The 17,450-nt window shown below is 44.2% G+C and overlaps 2 protein-coding genes across 2 annotated transcripts; both read left to right on the top strand.

The window, feature by feature from the left end:
• Positions 1-948: 948 nt before the first annotated feature.
• Positions 949-3,746, top strand: LOC308152563 (signal recognition particle 14 kDa protein-like; the record flags this gene model as incomplete). The annotated part of the gene is made up of 5 exons (XM_080525566.1): positions 949-972; positions 1,148-1,220; positions 1,449-1,561; positions 1,767-1,799; positions 3,657-3,746. 5 exons carry the CDS (start codon positions 949-951, stop codon positions 3,744-3,746), a joined length of 333 nt encoding a protein of 110 aa, XP_080381692.1.
• A 2,537-nt stretch (positions 3,747-6,283) lies between these two features.
• LOC308154241 (cytochrome P450 3A30-like) lies at positions 6,284-15,396 on the top strand (the record flags this gene model as incomplete). Its single annotated transcript, XM_080527409.1, has 7 exons — positions 6,284-6,354; positions 6,915-7,071; positions 7,597-7,675; positions 12,602-12,762; positions 14,113-14,339; positions 14,730-14,892; positions 15,304-15,396. The coding sequence occupies 7 exons, from the start codon at positions 6,284-6,286 to the stop codon at positions 15,394-15,396; spliced, it is 951 nt and encodes a 316-aa protein (XP_080383535.1).
• Positions 15,397-17,450: the final 2,054 nt, after the last annotated feature.

Here is a 17,450-nt window from a genome sequence, read left to right as displayed (position 1 = left end):
ATGCGGTCATCAGATTTCCAGGCGAGAGGTAATTTCTCATATTTTTACAGAATGGTACAAACTGAACAAGTTCATCACCCAGTTCATCCTGCAGGTCTGTGCTGTACTTCTGTCCGATTTTGAGGCAGGCCGTAGCCTACACAGCCACTTTATTACTGAACGATCTATTATTACTAGTTGCACCACCAGTGTATCTTACCTGTAATATTGTCACCGTTATATTGTATTATGCCTATTGCCTTATGTCTTGTGCTGCAATGTCAGGAACCGAAACCTACGAATTTTACTCTCTTACGAGAGTGTTACGTTGCAGTCAGTGCAATCAATGTAACATAACAATAAACTTCATGGCTTTTCTACAATGCAATCTGGTTAGATGAGAGACTGCATTTCCTTGTCTTGGAACTTGTCAATGACAATAACGTTGAATCTAATCTAATCTAAACTAAAAGAAAAAACATGATTTAGGATAATAAATACAAAGGGAGATATCTGTTTTTCTAAAACAACCCCTCACCTATGTTGTACAGTTTAATCGGGAATCATATTAAATTGGATTTGTAATTATTAAACAATACTTGGAAATGAATTATTATTGTTATGAAATGTATTATACTAAATAATAAGGTGAACCGTAGGTGCAGTCTGGAAGATAGATTATAGATAGACGAGAGAAGAGTTTCATATTGTTGTGTTCGTTGCGCGGAACTGTTGTGCAGAAATTGAATGGGTGAAAAAATAATAATTCGCCTCACTGACCATTTATAGGCAACTATGAGCATTAAAAAGGGTGGGACAAGACGATCGTTCACGTGCGCACAATTTAGAGTTAATTGTGATTTATAAATTGAAGCAGGCGTGGAACTTGCGCACCGCAAATAAACTTTATAAACGAGGGCCCTAGCCATAGGCTATACATTATATCAGTGACAACGACAGCGCCAAGCCATGGTCTTGTTGGAGAACGATACGGTAAGGTGAACTTTTCCCCCTCAACACTTCACTTAATCGACTATGCAGGCAAACGAAACAGCATGTGACACCGTATCCTATCGAATACTGCAAATTGGAAATCCGATGCATAAAGCGGAGCGGCTTTGAGGCTGATCGCTTACCTTTTCGTGCCACTCTGTTTTCAACTCAATAGTTTTTGACGGGGTTGACACGACTATTCCAGAAGTGCAGAACCTCGGGAACGGTGTATGTTACCATGAAGAAATGTAAGTTAGGCTACTTGTGACAAGTAATTGAAGATGAGATTGTCAATGGCGCACACACACACACACACACACACACACACACACACACACACACACACACACCACCTGTTCGTTTAGGAAGCAGAGGTTGATTCCAGTCTCCCGACAACCGGTAGCCTAATACATTTGTTTAATGAATCAACCAGTGCAGCATCATCTCTGAGTGATAACATTATTTGTTCCTCGCAGACGATGGAAGGACAAAACCCAAACCAAGGAAAGGAGCACCAGATACCTTTGAACCCTGTGACAACAAGTGCATCCTCAGAGCGACAGGGGCAAAGAAAAGAATTAGCACAGTGGTGAGCACTAATTCCACCTACTGTAGATGTTGAAAAACCCATCAAACCCTCAAACTATCTGTCTCCTGTTAATATCGTCATTATCATCTTTCAATTGACTCTAAAGAAGAATAACAGAGCTTTAGGCCTACTGTCTGGTCCTCCCAAAGTATATCAGACTCATATCTCTCTCTCTCTCGCTCTCTCTCTCTCTTTCTCTCTCTAGGTTAGCTCCAAAGAGGTGATTAAGTTCCAGATGGTGAGTGAGATGTAGTGACATGGAATTATTAAACTGTTTTACAAAAGTTTAATGTTCAACATCGATATGAGAAACACTGTGGTGTTCATTATATGGTTGGTGTAATTATTTACATCAAGTTGCAGCACAAAGTGTCTTATATATAAACAAATAAGGTTAATTCATTCAAAGATATCTCATCCTTATCACAACTGAGATCTGGTGGTCCTAAATCTCTGAATTCAGTCACTTATTTTGGGATGTGGCAGTGTTGTCTCACACCTCACTTGCTTGTTCATTGAGGGTGAAATCAGTTTTTTGGTCAAGCACTTTCTGAAGTCAAGTGTCAGATTCACCTAGCACATGCATCTAATTCAGCATACACCATTTGTGTTGAGAATCATCTGCAGTGAAATTATGGGCATAATAATTGTCTAGCCCAGTTATACGTTTTTCTGTTTGCAACTGAATACATTCACACCAATTATTTACTGTCAAGCCAAAAGCAAGGTGCTTATCATGAAATTGGTTCTGATGATAATGGTTCTGATGAGGATTGTGATGATGATAGTTCTGCTGATAATGGTTCTGATGAGGATTGTGATGATGATAATGGTTCTGATGAGGATTGTGATGGTTTGACATTTGAGCGTGTCCTCCTTCTCCCCATTGCAAAATATGTGTGCAAGGCCTACTGTAACAATCATGATCACATAAACACAGTTTAGCTTGAATGGTCTTGATAAATAATGGGAAATGGAAAGGCGTACTGTCCTCCAGATTATTGGCGGAAACTAGTTTTCAGGTTGCAAATCACAACATTTGGAAAGCTGTAGTAGTAATGAAATTCTTCCAGTTGTTTTTGTTGTGTGGTTTTGAAATTATATATTCTGCTATTATGTTACAAACAGACTTTTAGGAAAAGTCAGGGAGGAGGGTGGCATGAGTTAGCGGTGCCCCTGTCGATGAGGGTCTTCAGACTTTCCGGCGCCTGTTTGTCTGCATCACCAGCACCAATCTCACAAACAGATCCATGTTTTTGGCTTAAGTCAATAATTAATTGGTAATGTGATCCATGAATAGGATTTCAGCTTCACTGAATTTCACTGCAGATGATTTTCAACATAAATTGTGTATGTTGAATTAAAGGTGCATGTGCTTTAAATGCGAAGCTGACACTTTTTTGACTTTTTGTGCTTGACAAAACACTCAAATTCTCCAAAATAAACTGTGTAGGGTAGTGAGCTTGATTTAAGCAGGGGCAAGTTTGAATTTTGCCCTAGACCTTTTCTATAAGGATGAGGCCTGAGAGTTAATGATAATGGCAGGACAACATTATGGATATTCTCATTAAATAAATTACCTGATAATGGCAGGCTCTAAAAACAGTTTTTATGATGCTTATTTAATAATAATAATAACTTCATTTGTATAGCACTTTTCCTGCAAATGTTGCAGCTGAAAGTGGTTTAATTATGATATAATTGTAATTTAATTATTTTGTAACATAAATGCAATATTAAAAGGATGGGTTTTTATAATCTTAATTTTATTATTTAGTCATTTAAAGGCAATATTAAAAAGATGTGTTTTTAGTCTTGACTTGAACATATTTGCTGAGGTTGCATCCCTAATGTAAACTGGCAGTGCATTCCACAATTTGGGTGCATAAAATGAGAATGCAGCCTCACCAAATCTCTTCTTTTGTACATGTGGTACACAGAGAAAGCCAGCGTCAGAAGACCTGAGTGCTCTATTGGGCTGATATGCTAGCAAAAGGTCTTTCAGATATTCTGGTGCTATGCTATTTGCATGGCATCACTAATTGGTTGACCATTTTAAGTGGAGTGAATATCTTATATTGGCTGCTCTGTCTAGGCCTATTCCAACCTGTTGCGGGCACATCTGGATGGTCTGAAGAAAAGAGACAGAAAAAGCAAGAGTCAAAAAGCAAAAGCTGCTCAATGAGAAGTGAAGTTCTGCATTCGGCTACTCGGATCTTCCTTTAGACCTGCTTCACTGTGTCAGAATATTAAAACAAGACCATCTCCATCGCTATTTTCAGCCTACCTTCCTGATAACACAATAACATTATTAACTTATACAGTAGATAAACGTCATCTCTCCTTGTGGTGCTGTTTCCCAATGAAGAGACATTCATATGATCATAGGAAACCAGTGAGGCTGCATGTGCCACCCAGAAATCTCAATTCAAGGTTTCACTCAAACTCTATGCTACGAGGGTATGTTTTGCACAGAGAAGACAATAGGGAGTATGTTTGAGAGACAGGGCAGATTTCACCAAGTCAATACGAGGTATATTTTGACATCCACTCTTTGGCTATTTGAACACTGGCATAAAGCCACTTTAGGGACATTTTTGTTTATTCGAATTAGAGCCTCATAACTGTTTAGTGAAAATTCAAGTCTGATATTGTTACTGATATTTAGATACAAGTACTTAAGTTGAGAGGATATAGATGGTGGTATGATGTCATGTACAGTACATCTTTTTCTGTTATGAAATGCACAGATTTTTATTTGATATAGCCTACTGTGCAACTAAAAGTAATGAGTGACGTTTGGGGCATCACTGATCGTGTGAGCCACTCATTCTCTGTTATGTTTTTGTTAAATCTTGAAATAAATGTGTCCGTCCCTGTGTACTTGACAGTCTTGTTCCTGACCGGGGTAACAAGTCCCATTTGCTCTGAAAGGACATTGGTAGTTCTTCGCTTTAATTAGCATTCACAATGGTCATATGACTGTGGTCTAAACATTTATAGAACATGTACAATATGACCAATCATCTCACTTGTCTTAAGATTTTACATTCTATAGGAAATACAGCTCCTCTCCTTCATTTCCCTGAGTCACACCTACCCTCCCCTATGTACACACCTAACTCCACTCTCGACACACTAACACACACCTGACACTCACCCACTCTCCCCTATGTACACACCTGGCACTCACCTTCAGTACACTCCCCTATGTACACCTAATTTCCCCTCTGTACACACTAAGTAGTTTACACTCTGTACTTGATTCATGTTTAACAGGCAGGCTGGACCTGCTGAGGCTCGGAGTCTTAATCATAATAACAATAATAATAACAACAATAATAATAAATAGAGATAAAACAACAAGAGTAGGGGGCCGTTCCACTAAGCGAGATTAACTCTGATCCAGGTTTAAATAAGCTTGCGGTCGGTTCCATCAATGTGGCTCAAATAATTTGCTGCTTGGTTGCTATGCAACATATCCTTCTGAGTAATTCTGGTCCCGAGCAGACTTACAGGCTGGCTAAGGTAATGCGTGCGTCAAAAAAGGCTCACAGGCGGAAACTACATCCCGAACGACAGTTCCTCAAGTGTCTTTTAGGAAATATTAGTTCCCACTTCACACGAGATAGATAGTTTGATAATTTGAAAGTGCGATAGATCGATAGATAAATAAAATAAATAGGTATGTCTATCAACTTGCATTGCTTTTGTCACAGCGGTCTGGCTGGCGCAGTGGTTAAGGCAACCAGTTAGAGTTCCGAAGGTTGCGAGTTCGAGACTTGATTTTAGTGATTCTTTTATTTATTTTTACATTTAACCAAAACCTTCATGCAAAGGCTTCAAACACCATTGTAATCGTGTCAGTTCTTGTAAATTAGCCTGCACCATAATTGTATAGCCTACATACTTTTTTAGATTAGATTTTAGATTAGATTCAGACAACGAAATGCAGTAAAAAGTGTGTCTGAAGAGGGATTCGAACCACCGATTTAAAATGACGAATAAAAACTATGGCAGCGGTCGATACCACTAGGCCATTGTGACGATATGACGGCTTGTAGCCTGCTGCTGATATCACCACAGTAGTAAATATGAATTTATTAAAATATGAACATATAACAATAACTGGGGCTAGTATGACCTACGCATTTAATCGGTCAGCAATTTCTTGCCAAACCATTTCCCTCGCCTTGTTAATTGCGGCAGTATTGCACTATTTTACATCTTATTTTTCCGTCTTCATAAAGATCAATAATTCGGAATGCTGCGCAAATGTAGAACCCCTGCAGAGTGGAGTATCTTCATTTCGACAGATCGACTCTTCGGGGCTCTTTATGTCGGCGTGCACGCGCCCATATCGAGGATTTCTAAGCCGGTGTTCTGTGAACACTGATGACACAAGCCTGATCCTCGTTCGAGGAATCACCTGAGGCTTGAATTCCAATCCCGAGTTGCCTGATCGCCTGATTTATTTCAATCGCCGATATACTAATCCACTTTAGTGGAACGGCCCCCAGCAGACATTTAAAAGGCGAGATTGAATAAATACACTTTGAGGTCTAGTTTTAAAGTGGGTGCTTTTATTTAGAAGAAAACCCCATTTCCAAACACCCGTGATTAGGGGGAGGAGCTCCATTATTGTTATAAACCACAGCTGTGACACACACAGAGGAGTCAGAGGAGCTGAAGTGCTTGAAAGAGAGACATACCTTGAGCAACATGGACTACCTGCCCTATTTCTCTGGAGAGACGTGGATGCTGATAGCAGCGGCACTGTCACTCATCCTGCTGTACATTTACAACAATAAACGCTTAACTCTACTTTAATAACAATGTTTTGACTGAGTTTGTGAGTCTGAAGTCCAGACTTGTTGCCTTACCTCTTCCCCCGCTCCGACTCTGTCCAAGTGACTTCATTACATAAGTATTACATAAGACAGTATTTGTCATCATTTAATATTTTGTCAAGAATGATCAAGTCAATATAAATGAGGAAGGGCGAGCCGGTAGAGAAGAAGACTAACAGTATGTTACGAATATAGATCATAATAATAATACGTCCTTAATTACTCCTCACCTTTGGACCACTTGGATGTGTGGATATGTGGTCTCCACGGTGTCTGACCACCGGACCACCTTATCAGTACAGATTGTAGGGTCAGGATTTCTGAAGGATTTACTTTTCCTAGAGCAATTATACACCTGTTATACATACAGTACACCTGTTTGTTTTTCAACCGAAAATCCCATTATGGAACGATGACAGCCATGAGACTGGATCGAGCATTACGGTTTACAGATCATCATCATCACCTTTATTTGTATAGCACTTTTCCTGCAAATGTTGCAGCTCAAACTACTTTAACATATCCAGCACCTCCTTCAGTGTGGATATTGACTCCATCAACCGTCCCAATGACCCTTTTGTCGCCAACATCAAGAGAATGGTCAAATTCAACTTCTTCAACCCTCTCCTGATCCCTATTGGTAAGCTAGGCAGCACATTAGTAGCTAAACTAGGCAGCACATTTGTGACACATTCTAATGCTTTGGTCCTCATGTGTTGTGTTGTGATTCTCAACGACGCTGAAACAGTATAGTTCTGTGTTTCAAAAGAAAAGTCTGAACATTTTGATTAGTTGCCGATATGAGGACCAAAGCATTAGAACGCGTCACATTTGTAGCTAAGCTATGCACACCATGCGTCGTGTCATCATGTTCTTGTTGTGTATTGATATGCATCTAAAATCATCAAATAATGTTGAACAATGTAGATCTGGGGCTACCAAACTACTGTATTTAGTACTGTGTTACACACGTAATAAAAGCCATTCTCTCTCTCTCTCTCTCTCTCTCTCTCTCTCTCTCTCTCTCTCTCTCTCTCTCTCTCTCTCTCTCTCTCTTCTATGGTTTCCTGAAGCAGGTCAAAGCAGACAGGAACAAGAACAACCACACTGTCCCGCTGCGAAGCCACACTGCAAGCGTACCATTTCTGGTGTGTGTGATTCTGGTGTGTGGTTCTGGTCCTGCAGAGCCGAGTGGACTTCATGCAGCTGATGGTGGACTCCCAGATCCCAGACAAGAGCAAAGCAGAGGATACCTCACACAAAGGTAAAGGGGGAGGAGGAGGAGGGACGGAGGGGAGGAGAGGAGGGAGGGAGGAGAATTAGATCTGAGATTGTGGTTGTATTCGCCTCTGTAGTTCACTTACGGTTCGCTTTATGGGGCAGCTGTGGCGCAGGAGGTAGAGTCGCCGTCTAATGATCACAAGTTTGGCAGATCAGCGGTTCGAGCCCCGGCTGGCCACATGTCGAAGTGTCCTTGGGCAAGACACTGAACCCCAAATTGCTCCCAGTGAGCGGGCCAGCGCCTTGCATGGCAGCTTGCCGCCATTGGTGTGTGAATGTGTGTGTGAGTGGGTGAATGAGAGGCTGTTGTAAAGCGCTTTGGAGCAGCAAAGAAGGCGCTATATAAGTGCAGTCCATTTACCATTTACGGTCCAGTTTCTCTCTGAAGTAGTCAGGTTGTGGCCTAGGTTATCTCTGCTCTGAAGTGGTCAGGTTGTGGTCTAGGTTCTCTCTGTAGTTTGATATTTTTTGATATTTTATTAAGGATCCCCATTAGCTAGTGCCGTAGCAACTAGCTAGTCTTCCTGGGGTCCACACATAAAACACATAAGTAACAATCATAGAATCAGTCTGTACTACAAAAATGATACATAATTCAGCATTGTGCAATGAATATAACTACCAAACTAAGTGATAGATAAAAAAGAAAATACAAAAGTGTAAGGTATAAAAAGAACCGACATAACAGGGCCAACAAAAACATGATCAAAACCAAATACATACATTTACAAATACATCTAACCTCCTTTTAGAAAATAAGATTTAAGTTTGGTTTTAAAACACAATTTACTGTGGGTGGTGCGGAGGTTCCGAGGCAGGTTGTTCCAGAAAGCTATTGACCTATAAATAAATGACCGTTTTAATGCATTTGTTCTAGGCCGAGGAAGTACCAGCTGACCATTTCTGGCACCTCTTGTGTTGTGGTCCTGTATACTTTTTCTGTGGACTAGCTGTTTACACAAAAAAGATGGATTTTTACTCAACTCAACAGTCTTCAACAGCACGAGTGAGTTCAAAGATAGCCTGTTCTCCACTGTAAGCCAGGAGAGATCAACATGCATGCTGTTCACATTAGTTCGGACTGAGCAACCCAGAACCAACCGCGCCGCCCTGTTCTGGGCCACCTGGAGCCTCCTAATCTCACCTCTGGCAGCCGAAGACCAGACTGGAGAGCAATAATCAAGATGACACAATACTAAACTCTGCACAATCTGACGTAAAAGAGGACGATTTCCTGGAAATGCCGATAGCTCTACCCATCTTTGACACAGTGTTATTGATGTGCTTCTTCCAAGCTAGAGAACCATCTAGCGTCACCCCCAGGAGCTTAGCACTATCCGCTTGTTCAACGGTTGAGTTACATAAACCCAAGATGAGCTTTGGGTTGCAAGCCAGCCTGAGCCTTGACCCAAACACCATGCTTTTTGTCTTAGAGATATTTAGGACAAGTCTGTTCGATACTATCCAGTCATTTACTATATTAAGTTCACTACTCAGGACCTAATTTAGCTGCTTGCATGACTGTGCAGCATAATGTAAGGTGGAATCGTCTGCGTATTGAACCAATTTGGCCTGCTGAGTGGCCCATGGCAGGTCATTGGTGAAGACAGAGTAGAGCAGAGGCCCCAGGGAACTTCCCTGTGGAACCCCACACTCCAGACTCCTGCTCTTGGACAGACTGCCATTCCAATACACCTGCTGTGACCTTGAGGACAGATAGCTCCGCATCCACATCAGAGCCAGAGGGTTGAAACCATAACATTCAAGTTTCTCAAGCAGAAGAGAATGGTCTAACACATCGAATGCAGCACTGAAGTCCAAAAATACAGCTCCAACCAACATGGTGTTATCAATGGCTCCGAGCCAGGCATCCGTCATCTGTATCAGAGCAGTGGATGTAGAATAGCCATCTCTATATGCATGTTGTGCCTCAGTTGCCAGTCCGTTGACCTGAAAATAATCCTTAATCTGCACAAAAACACACCTCTCCATGATTTTGCATAATACAGGCAAGATGCTTATAGGTCTGGAGTTTCCTTCATTGAAGACTGATTTGGTATCTTTTGGTATGGGTGTAACCTTGGCCTCTTTCCATATCTTTGGACATCGTCCCTCTTGTAAACATCTATTTATGATATGACAGACAGGAATAGCTATAATGCTAGCCGTCATCTGTAACAATTTGCTATCCATGTTGTCAGTGCCAGCTAACTTACTTCCAGGAAGAGCATGGAGGAGACTTTCAATCTTACCAACTTCAACCTGTTCAAATTCAAATTTACAGCATTTGTCTTTCATAATGATGCTCTTAATGATGTCCGTAGATATTGTGTTCTTTGAGACTTGCGTACTCTCCCTGAGCTTGGTTATCTTATCCACATAAAAGTCATTAAAATGGTTAGCAATATCACATGGTTTGGTTAGTACAATATCATTTGATTCAACTACAGGTGTAAGGACATTGGACTTTTTCCTACCCATGATTTCATTTAAAACATTCCATAGGTATTTACCTTCATGTCTTGCATCATATAACTTTTGTTTGAAGTACTCCCTCTTTTTCACCTTGTTCAACTTTGTAACATGATTTTGTAAAGCGCAGTACTTTTTCCTATTGTCCATAGAACTGGAACTCACTAAAAGTTTTTTAGCCAAGTCTCTCTCCATCATCCTTCTTAGGCTACTATCTATCCATGGGGCAGACTTGTTTTTTACTGTGAACTTTTTTAAAGGTACATGTTTATCTGCTACACACATGTATCTCAGCATAAATAAGTTGAGTGCGGCCTCAGGGTCATCTTCACTACAAACCTCGTTCCAGTTTATACTTGACATTTCATTCATAAAACCTTCTAAACTAAAATTCTTATATGAGCGTGAAACAATAATTGTAGCTTTAGGTTTGGGAACCTTTGTTGTCCTCGCGACCGCTATGATGTTGTGGTCACTGAAACCTACAGCGACCGAAACTGCCTTTGAACATTTGCCTGGCACATAACCTAGTGGGAAGATTGACAATTTGGGATAGATTACATGCATTCAGTATAGATAGAACCCTATTCTTATTTGAACTTGACTGTCCCAACCAATCAACATTCATATCTCCAAGTAAGAAGATTTCTCGATTTTCATCTGATATCCTGTCGAACATATCACATAGATCATTTACATATGCAGCATCTGCACTGGGAGGTCTGTAGAAACAGCATACTAGGATTGGCTTCAGATGGGGCAGGTGGACCTGCACACATATAGCTTCCATGTTATCCTTCCTCAGATCATTTCTAATTTTGACAGGTAATTGATTCTGAACGTATAACGCCACGCCCCCTCCAAACACATTTCTGTCTTTTCTGAAAATGGAAAACCCTTCGATAGTTACAGCGGAATCAGAGAAGGAGTCATCAAGGTGAGTTTCAGATACAGCAAGGATGTTGATCTTATTAGCTTTGGCTGTACATTCTAGTTCATAACACTTATTTCGCAGACTGCATATATTGATATGGGCTACCACCAATCCCTTATGGAATCCAAAGTGGTCTAGATTCTCTCTGAAGTGGTCAGGTTGTGGTCTAGATTCTCTCTGAAGTGGTCAGGTTGTGGTCTAGGTTCTCTCTAAAGTGGTCAGGTTGTGGTCTAGATTCTCTCTGAAGTGGTCAGGTTGTGGTCTAGGTTCTCTCTGCTCTGAAGTGGTCAGGTTGTGGTCTAGGTTCTCTCTGCTCTGAAGTGGTCAGGTTGTGGTCTAGATTCTCTCTAAAGTGGTCAGGTTGTGGTCTAGGTTCTCTCTGCTCTGAAGTGGTCAGGTTGTGGTCTAGGTTCTCTCTGAAGTGGTCAGGTTGTGGTCTAGGTTCTCTCTGAAGTGGTCAGGTTGTGGTCTAGATTCTCTCTGAAGTGGTCAGGTTGTGGTCTAGATTCTCTCTGCTCTGAAGTGGTCAGGTTGTGGTCTAGGTTCTCTCTGAAGTGGTCAGGTTGTGGTCTAGGTTCTCTCTGAAGTGGTCAGGTTGTGGTCTAGGTTCTCTCTGAAGTGGTCAGGTTGTGGTCTAGGTTCTCTCTGAAGTGGTCAGGTTGTGGTCTAGGTTCTCTCTGCTCTGAAGTGGTCAGGTTGTGGTCTAGGTTCTCTCTAAAGTGGTCAGGTTGTGGTCTAGGTTCTCTCTGAAGTGGTCAGGTTGTGGTCTAGGTTCTCTCTGAAGTGGTCAGGTTGTGGTCTAGGTTCTCTCTAAAGTGGTCAGGTTGTGGTCTAGATTCTCTCTGAAGTGGTCAGGTTGTGGTCTAGGTTCTCTCTGCTCTGAAGTGGTCAGGTTGTGGTCTAGGTTCTCTCTGAAGTGGTCAGGTTGTGGTCTAGGTTCTCTCTGAAGTGGTCAGGTTGTGGTCTAGGTTCTCTCTGAAGTGGTCAGGTTGTGGTCTAGGTTCTCTCTGCTCTGAAGTGGTCAGGTTGTGGTCTAGGTTCTCTCTGAAGTGGTCAGGTTGTGGTCTAGGTTCTCTCTGAAGTGGTCAGGTTGTGGTCTAGGTTCTCTCTGAAGTGGTCAGGTTGTGGTCTAGGTTCTCTCTGCTCTGAAGTGGTCAGGTTGTGGTCTAGGTTCTCTCTGAAGTGGTCAGGTTGTGGTCTAGGTTCTCTCTGAAGTGGTCAGGTTATGGTCTAGGTTCTCTCTGCTCTGAAGTGGTCAGGTTGTGGTCTAGGTTCTCTCTGCTCTGAAGTGGTCAGGTTGTGGTCTAGGTTCTCTCTGAAGTGGTCAGGTTGTGGTCTAGGTTCTCTCTGAAGTGGTCAGGTTGTGGTCTAGGTTCTCTCTGCTCTGAAGTGGTCAGGTTGTGGTCTAGGTTCTCTCTGCTCTGAAGTTGTCTGCTTAAGGTCCAGTTTCTCTCTGCAGTGGTCAGGTTGTGGTTAAGCTGTGGTTGTGGTTGTGGTTGTCAGGGCTGACAGACCACGAGATCCTGTCCCAGGCGATGATCTTCATCTTCGCCGGCTACGAGACCAGCAACAGCACGCTGTGCTTCCTGTCCTACAACCTGGCCACCCACCCTGACATCCAGGCCGCGGTGCAGGAGGAGATCGACAGCACCTTCCCTGACCAGGTGACCTCAGCGTGACCTCAAGTCAAGTCAAGTCGAGTCAAGTCAGCTTTATTTGTATAGCACGTTTACATACAGCAGCAGCTGAGCCAAAGTGCTTCACAGGTGTAGAACAGTGCAGGATATTAAATAAGATGCAACACAATACAATACAAGATATGATAAAATTAAAGAAGAGAAGATAAAAGGACTTAAAACAATAAAAGCCAGGGACCTAACGATGGACTAAGTGGGGGGGGGAAGGCTACGGGATGTGAAGAAGTCATTCAGGAGAAAGGTTTTGTTGGCTATCGACCTAGAATTTAGCAGAGCTAAGTGGAGGCTAAGCTCTGCGCTAGTCGAGGGCGAGGCACGTCTCAGCGTCCGAAGAACATCAAAATCCACACCGCCACTGGGTCTGCGAGCCCGCAGTCTATAGCAATGGCGCTGGGGATCCGTGGGGAGGCGGTGGCAGGCAGGGCAGGTGTTGTCATCGGGCTGGGCGGGGAGGTGGTGGCAGGCGGGGAGGCGGTGGCAGGCAGGGCAGGTGTTGTCATCGGGCCGGGCGGGGAGGCGGCGGCAGGCGGGGCAGGTGTTGTCATCGGGCTGGGCGGGGAGGCGGCGGCAGGCGGGGCAGGCCACGGGCCAAGCGGTGTTGGCAGTCCGACATCAGGAGGAGCCAGGCCCGTATGCGGCAGCAGGGGCTCAGGGACTACGGAGCGGAGCCAGCAGCCTCTGAGGAATAGTGAGCGTCGGGCTGCGGGGAGGTAGTGTCCATCATAGAGGAGACAGTCGTTGATCATGGGCGAGGATGCCAGCAGGTAGGTGTTTGTTTTTGACGAGTGCACCGCCTCGCTTTCCCCGTCTTCTGTAGCGTTTTATTCGCAGGAAGGCACAGGGGAGACAGCGTAGATGTGCAGGAATGTCCAAAAGGACAGGGGGTCGGTTGCTCACCCAAACAATGTAACGGCAGCGTTTCGCCAAACGCTCTTAGATTTAGCAGAGCTTGGCGATCTTATCTAAACCAATAGGGTAGAGAGGTCCCGGCAGCAAACGCATAGAAACAGAGCAATTACAAGCAAAAAGCTAACCCTAGCCAACACAGGCGCCATCTTGCTTTGTCTGAGAGACCTCAGCACACTGCCCTGATCTCTGTCTCTCTCTGTCTCTCTCTGTCTCCTGTTGTGCCCTGATATCTCCATCTCTCTCTGTGTCTCTCTCTCTCTCTGTCTCTCTCTCTCTCTCTCTCTCTCTCTCTCTGTGCCCTGATGTCATTGGCTCCCTCCCTCTGTCTCTCCCAGGCCTTGGGTACGGTTGCTAAGCGTAGCTCGGCCAAGGAGGTTTCGTTTTCCGTTGTTGTCCCCACCTGCTTAGGCCCCGTTGACCTATGAGGGTCTGCTGCAGATGGAGTACCTGGACATGGTGATCAACGAGTCCCAGCGCCTGTTCCCCATCGTCAACCGTGTGGAGAGGATCGCCAAGCAGACAGTAGAGCTGCACGGCGTGACCATCCCCAAGGGCTGCTGCGTGATGGTGCCCGTCTACACCCTGCACCGCCACCCGGCGCTCTGGCCCGAACCCGACGCCTTCAGACCCGAGAGGTGCGCCAGTACCTACCGCCAGTACCTACCGCCAGTACCTACCGCCAGTACCTACCGCGTCACATTCAGATCAGATCCAGATTCAATTTAACACTAGAACAGCGTTGCCTGTTTCACCTACTATAAGAGCTGCCTCGGGGGTCAAACGACCATCGTCTTTACTATTTAGTCTTTTGCTATTTACACACAAAGACCACTAGTTGGCCGTCTTGTAAATTAGCCTGCCTCCTACACAGAAAAACTGCAAAATTGCTTTATACTAGCTTAGTAGGATAGGTGGAATAGGCACGGCTGTCCTAGTGTTAACACGTCTCTACTCTGTTACGGCCGACTGCAACCCTCTCTAGAAAGCCCTAACCCAGCTTCTCTTTACTCAAATCAACTTCCCAGGTTCAGTAAAGAGAACAAAGGCAACATCGACCCCTACTCCTACCTGCCGTTCGGGTCTGGCCCCAGGAACTGTATCGGCATGCGATTCTCTGTCCTGGCGATCAAGCTGGCCCTGGTGGAGGTCCTGCGTAACTACAGCTTCACGCCCTGCAAGGAGACAGATGTGAGAACATTTACATTTTTAAATTTTAGGTATTTAGCAGACGCCTTATTCCAAAGCGACTTACAATCGATACACATTGTGGTCCTCTGTGGCTCAGTTGGTAGAGCAAGGCGCTGACAACGTTTAGGTTGTGGGTTCGTTTCCCGCAGGGAACATATATACTGAAATGTACGCACTCCTGGCAATGTAAGTCGCTTTGGATAAAAGTGTCAGCTAAATGGCATATTATTATTATTATTATTATTATTATATTATATTACATTTGACTAAGCAAGTAAATCATCAATTCACCAGTCATAGCAAGAAGAAGAAGAAGCGTAATCTAGCTCAGGCCAGGGGCCGTTTTGATTGGACCGAATTATCAGACTGTGTCACATACGTGTTAACGTGTTGAACTGAACGACTCCTCAGGCGCCACCTCTGGAGCTGGGCGTCGACGGCTTCACCACCCCCAAGAACCCCATCAAGCTGAAGCTAGTCCCCCGCGCCGTAGCCAGCAGCTAGGCCTGAGAGGCAGCCTGCCCCCCCCCCCCCCCCCTCAGCCGTCAGTCTGTCTGACCCCAGCCTCCCTCAGCCTTCAGTCTGTATGACACCCCCCCAGCCTCTGCCCCCCCCTCCCTCAGCCTTCAGTCTGTCTTCCCCCCCCCCCAGCCTCTGACCCCCCCCCAGCCTGCAGTCTGTCTGACCCCTCCCCAGCCTCTGCCCCCCCCCCCCCCCCCCAGAGGATCATCGAAACATCTTAAAACACCTTTTTAAACTGGCATTTAGCAGACGCCTTATTCCAAAGCGACTTACAATCAATACATTTGAATACTAAGCATGTGAATCAGCAATCCACCATTCGTTGCAGGAAGAGTAATCTAGCTCGGGCCCGGGGCCACTGATGGAAGGAAAAACCTTCTCCCTATTATCGCCTTCTACTAATTTATTTATTTTATTTTTATTTTTATTTTATTTTTTACTGGAGAAGCTGAGAAACAGTACAAGGGGGGCAATAGAAGTTCTTAGGGACACAGTAGAGGGGAAAGCGGGTGTCTTTAGGAGACGTAGTGGTGAGGGTCAGAAGATGTCTCAGGAGGAGCAGTTAAGATGTAACCTGAAGAGATGGGTCTTCAGTCTACGACGGAAGATGGGTAGTGACCTGCCGTTCTGACAGCCGTGGGGAGCTCATTCCACCAGCGGGGAGCCAGTGTTGTGAAGAGACGTGATCGGGCAGCCCGACTGCTGTGTAGAGGAGGTGGGGCCAGTCGGCCAGCCGAGGTGGAGGAGCGGAGTGAGCGGGCAGGGGTTTGGGGGGTTACCATTTCCTTCAAATCAAATCAAATCAAATTTTATTTGTATAGCGCATTTCTTACAAGATGCAACTCAATGCGCTTCACACAATGAAAATGTTCAGTCAATCAGTCAATCAATCAATACTGACAGAGCCGCGAGCAGGCAAAAGTAAAAACCTGTATACTATGTAGCCAGGAAAAATTCCCTTGCAGCCCTCTACCAATAGAGCGACTACTAGCCAGTTTGCCTACCAGTACCCAGCGGTCCCCAAGGGGAGGCCAAGGACCACCGGCACAAAGCAAGCAAGCAAGGGCAAAAACCTGTACACCATGTATCCAGGAAAAATCCCTTGCATATTATCGGCGTACACACTGTCCATAAATTTAGTGTTATATTTGCATCGTTCTGCATCCGGATGGTCACAGGTCCTGCCAAAAGAGAATCTTAGGCACAGTTATGATGCAACAACACAATAAAGACAATAAAGATGACAGCAATACAACCTGATGGTGGTCCTGGTACACCCTTGTACTGGTTCCAGTACTGCTCTAGGTGCTATTTGGAGCTGACAGTGCCTCATCAGCACCCGGGTCCATTTTCCTGTCAACACAAATCTCAAAACACGAGTATGGTGTAATGGCCTAGTGATCCTAGTTCTATAATGTCCAATGTCTCCCTTAGTATCAAAAGGCGACATTGAATAAGTAGGTTTTGAGGTCACGCTTAAAAATGTCCTGAGTTTTAGACAACCTCAGGCCCTCAGGTAGGGTGTTCCACAATCTAGGAGCATATATGCTAAAAGCTGATCCTCCAAATCTCTTTGTCCTAGCCTCTGGCACTATTAAAAGTTCCGTGCCACTAGACCGTAGGGGTCTAGCTGGTGTGTATCTTATGAGCATGTCCACCATGTAATTGGGTGCATCACAGTGAAGTGATTTATAAACTAGTAAAAGGATCTTAAAGTCTATTCTATGACTGACAGGGAGCCAGTGTAGTGATCTCAAGACAGGTGTGATGTGCGCTCTTCGTTTGGTCCTAGTAAGGACACGAGCAGCAGCATTTTGAACCATTTGTAGTCTATTTATCTTTTTTTTGGGGAGACCTGTCAGGAGAGCATTACAGTAATCTAGCCTACTAGTAACAAACGCATGCATTAATTTTTCAGTGTCTGCCTGGGAGAGAAATGATTGTACCTTAGTGATGTTTCTTAGATGGTAGAAGGATGTTTTTATAGTATTATTAATATGAGTTTCAAAATGTAGATCTGAGTCAATTATGACACC

This window comes from Nansenia antarctica (assembly GCF_963989245.1).
Source record: "Nansenia antarctica genome assembly, chromosome: 3".
Lineage (NCBI taxonomy): Eukaryota > Metazoa > Chordata > Actinopteri > Argentiniformes > Microstomatidae > Nansenia > Nansenia antarctica.
Note: the sequence above shows the minus strand (reverse complement) of the source record. Positions and strands in the feature narration are given on the sequence as shown.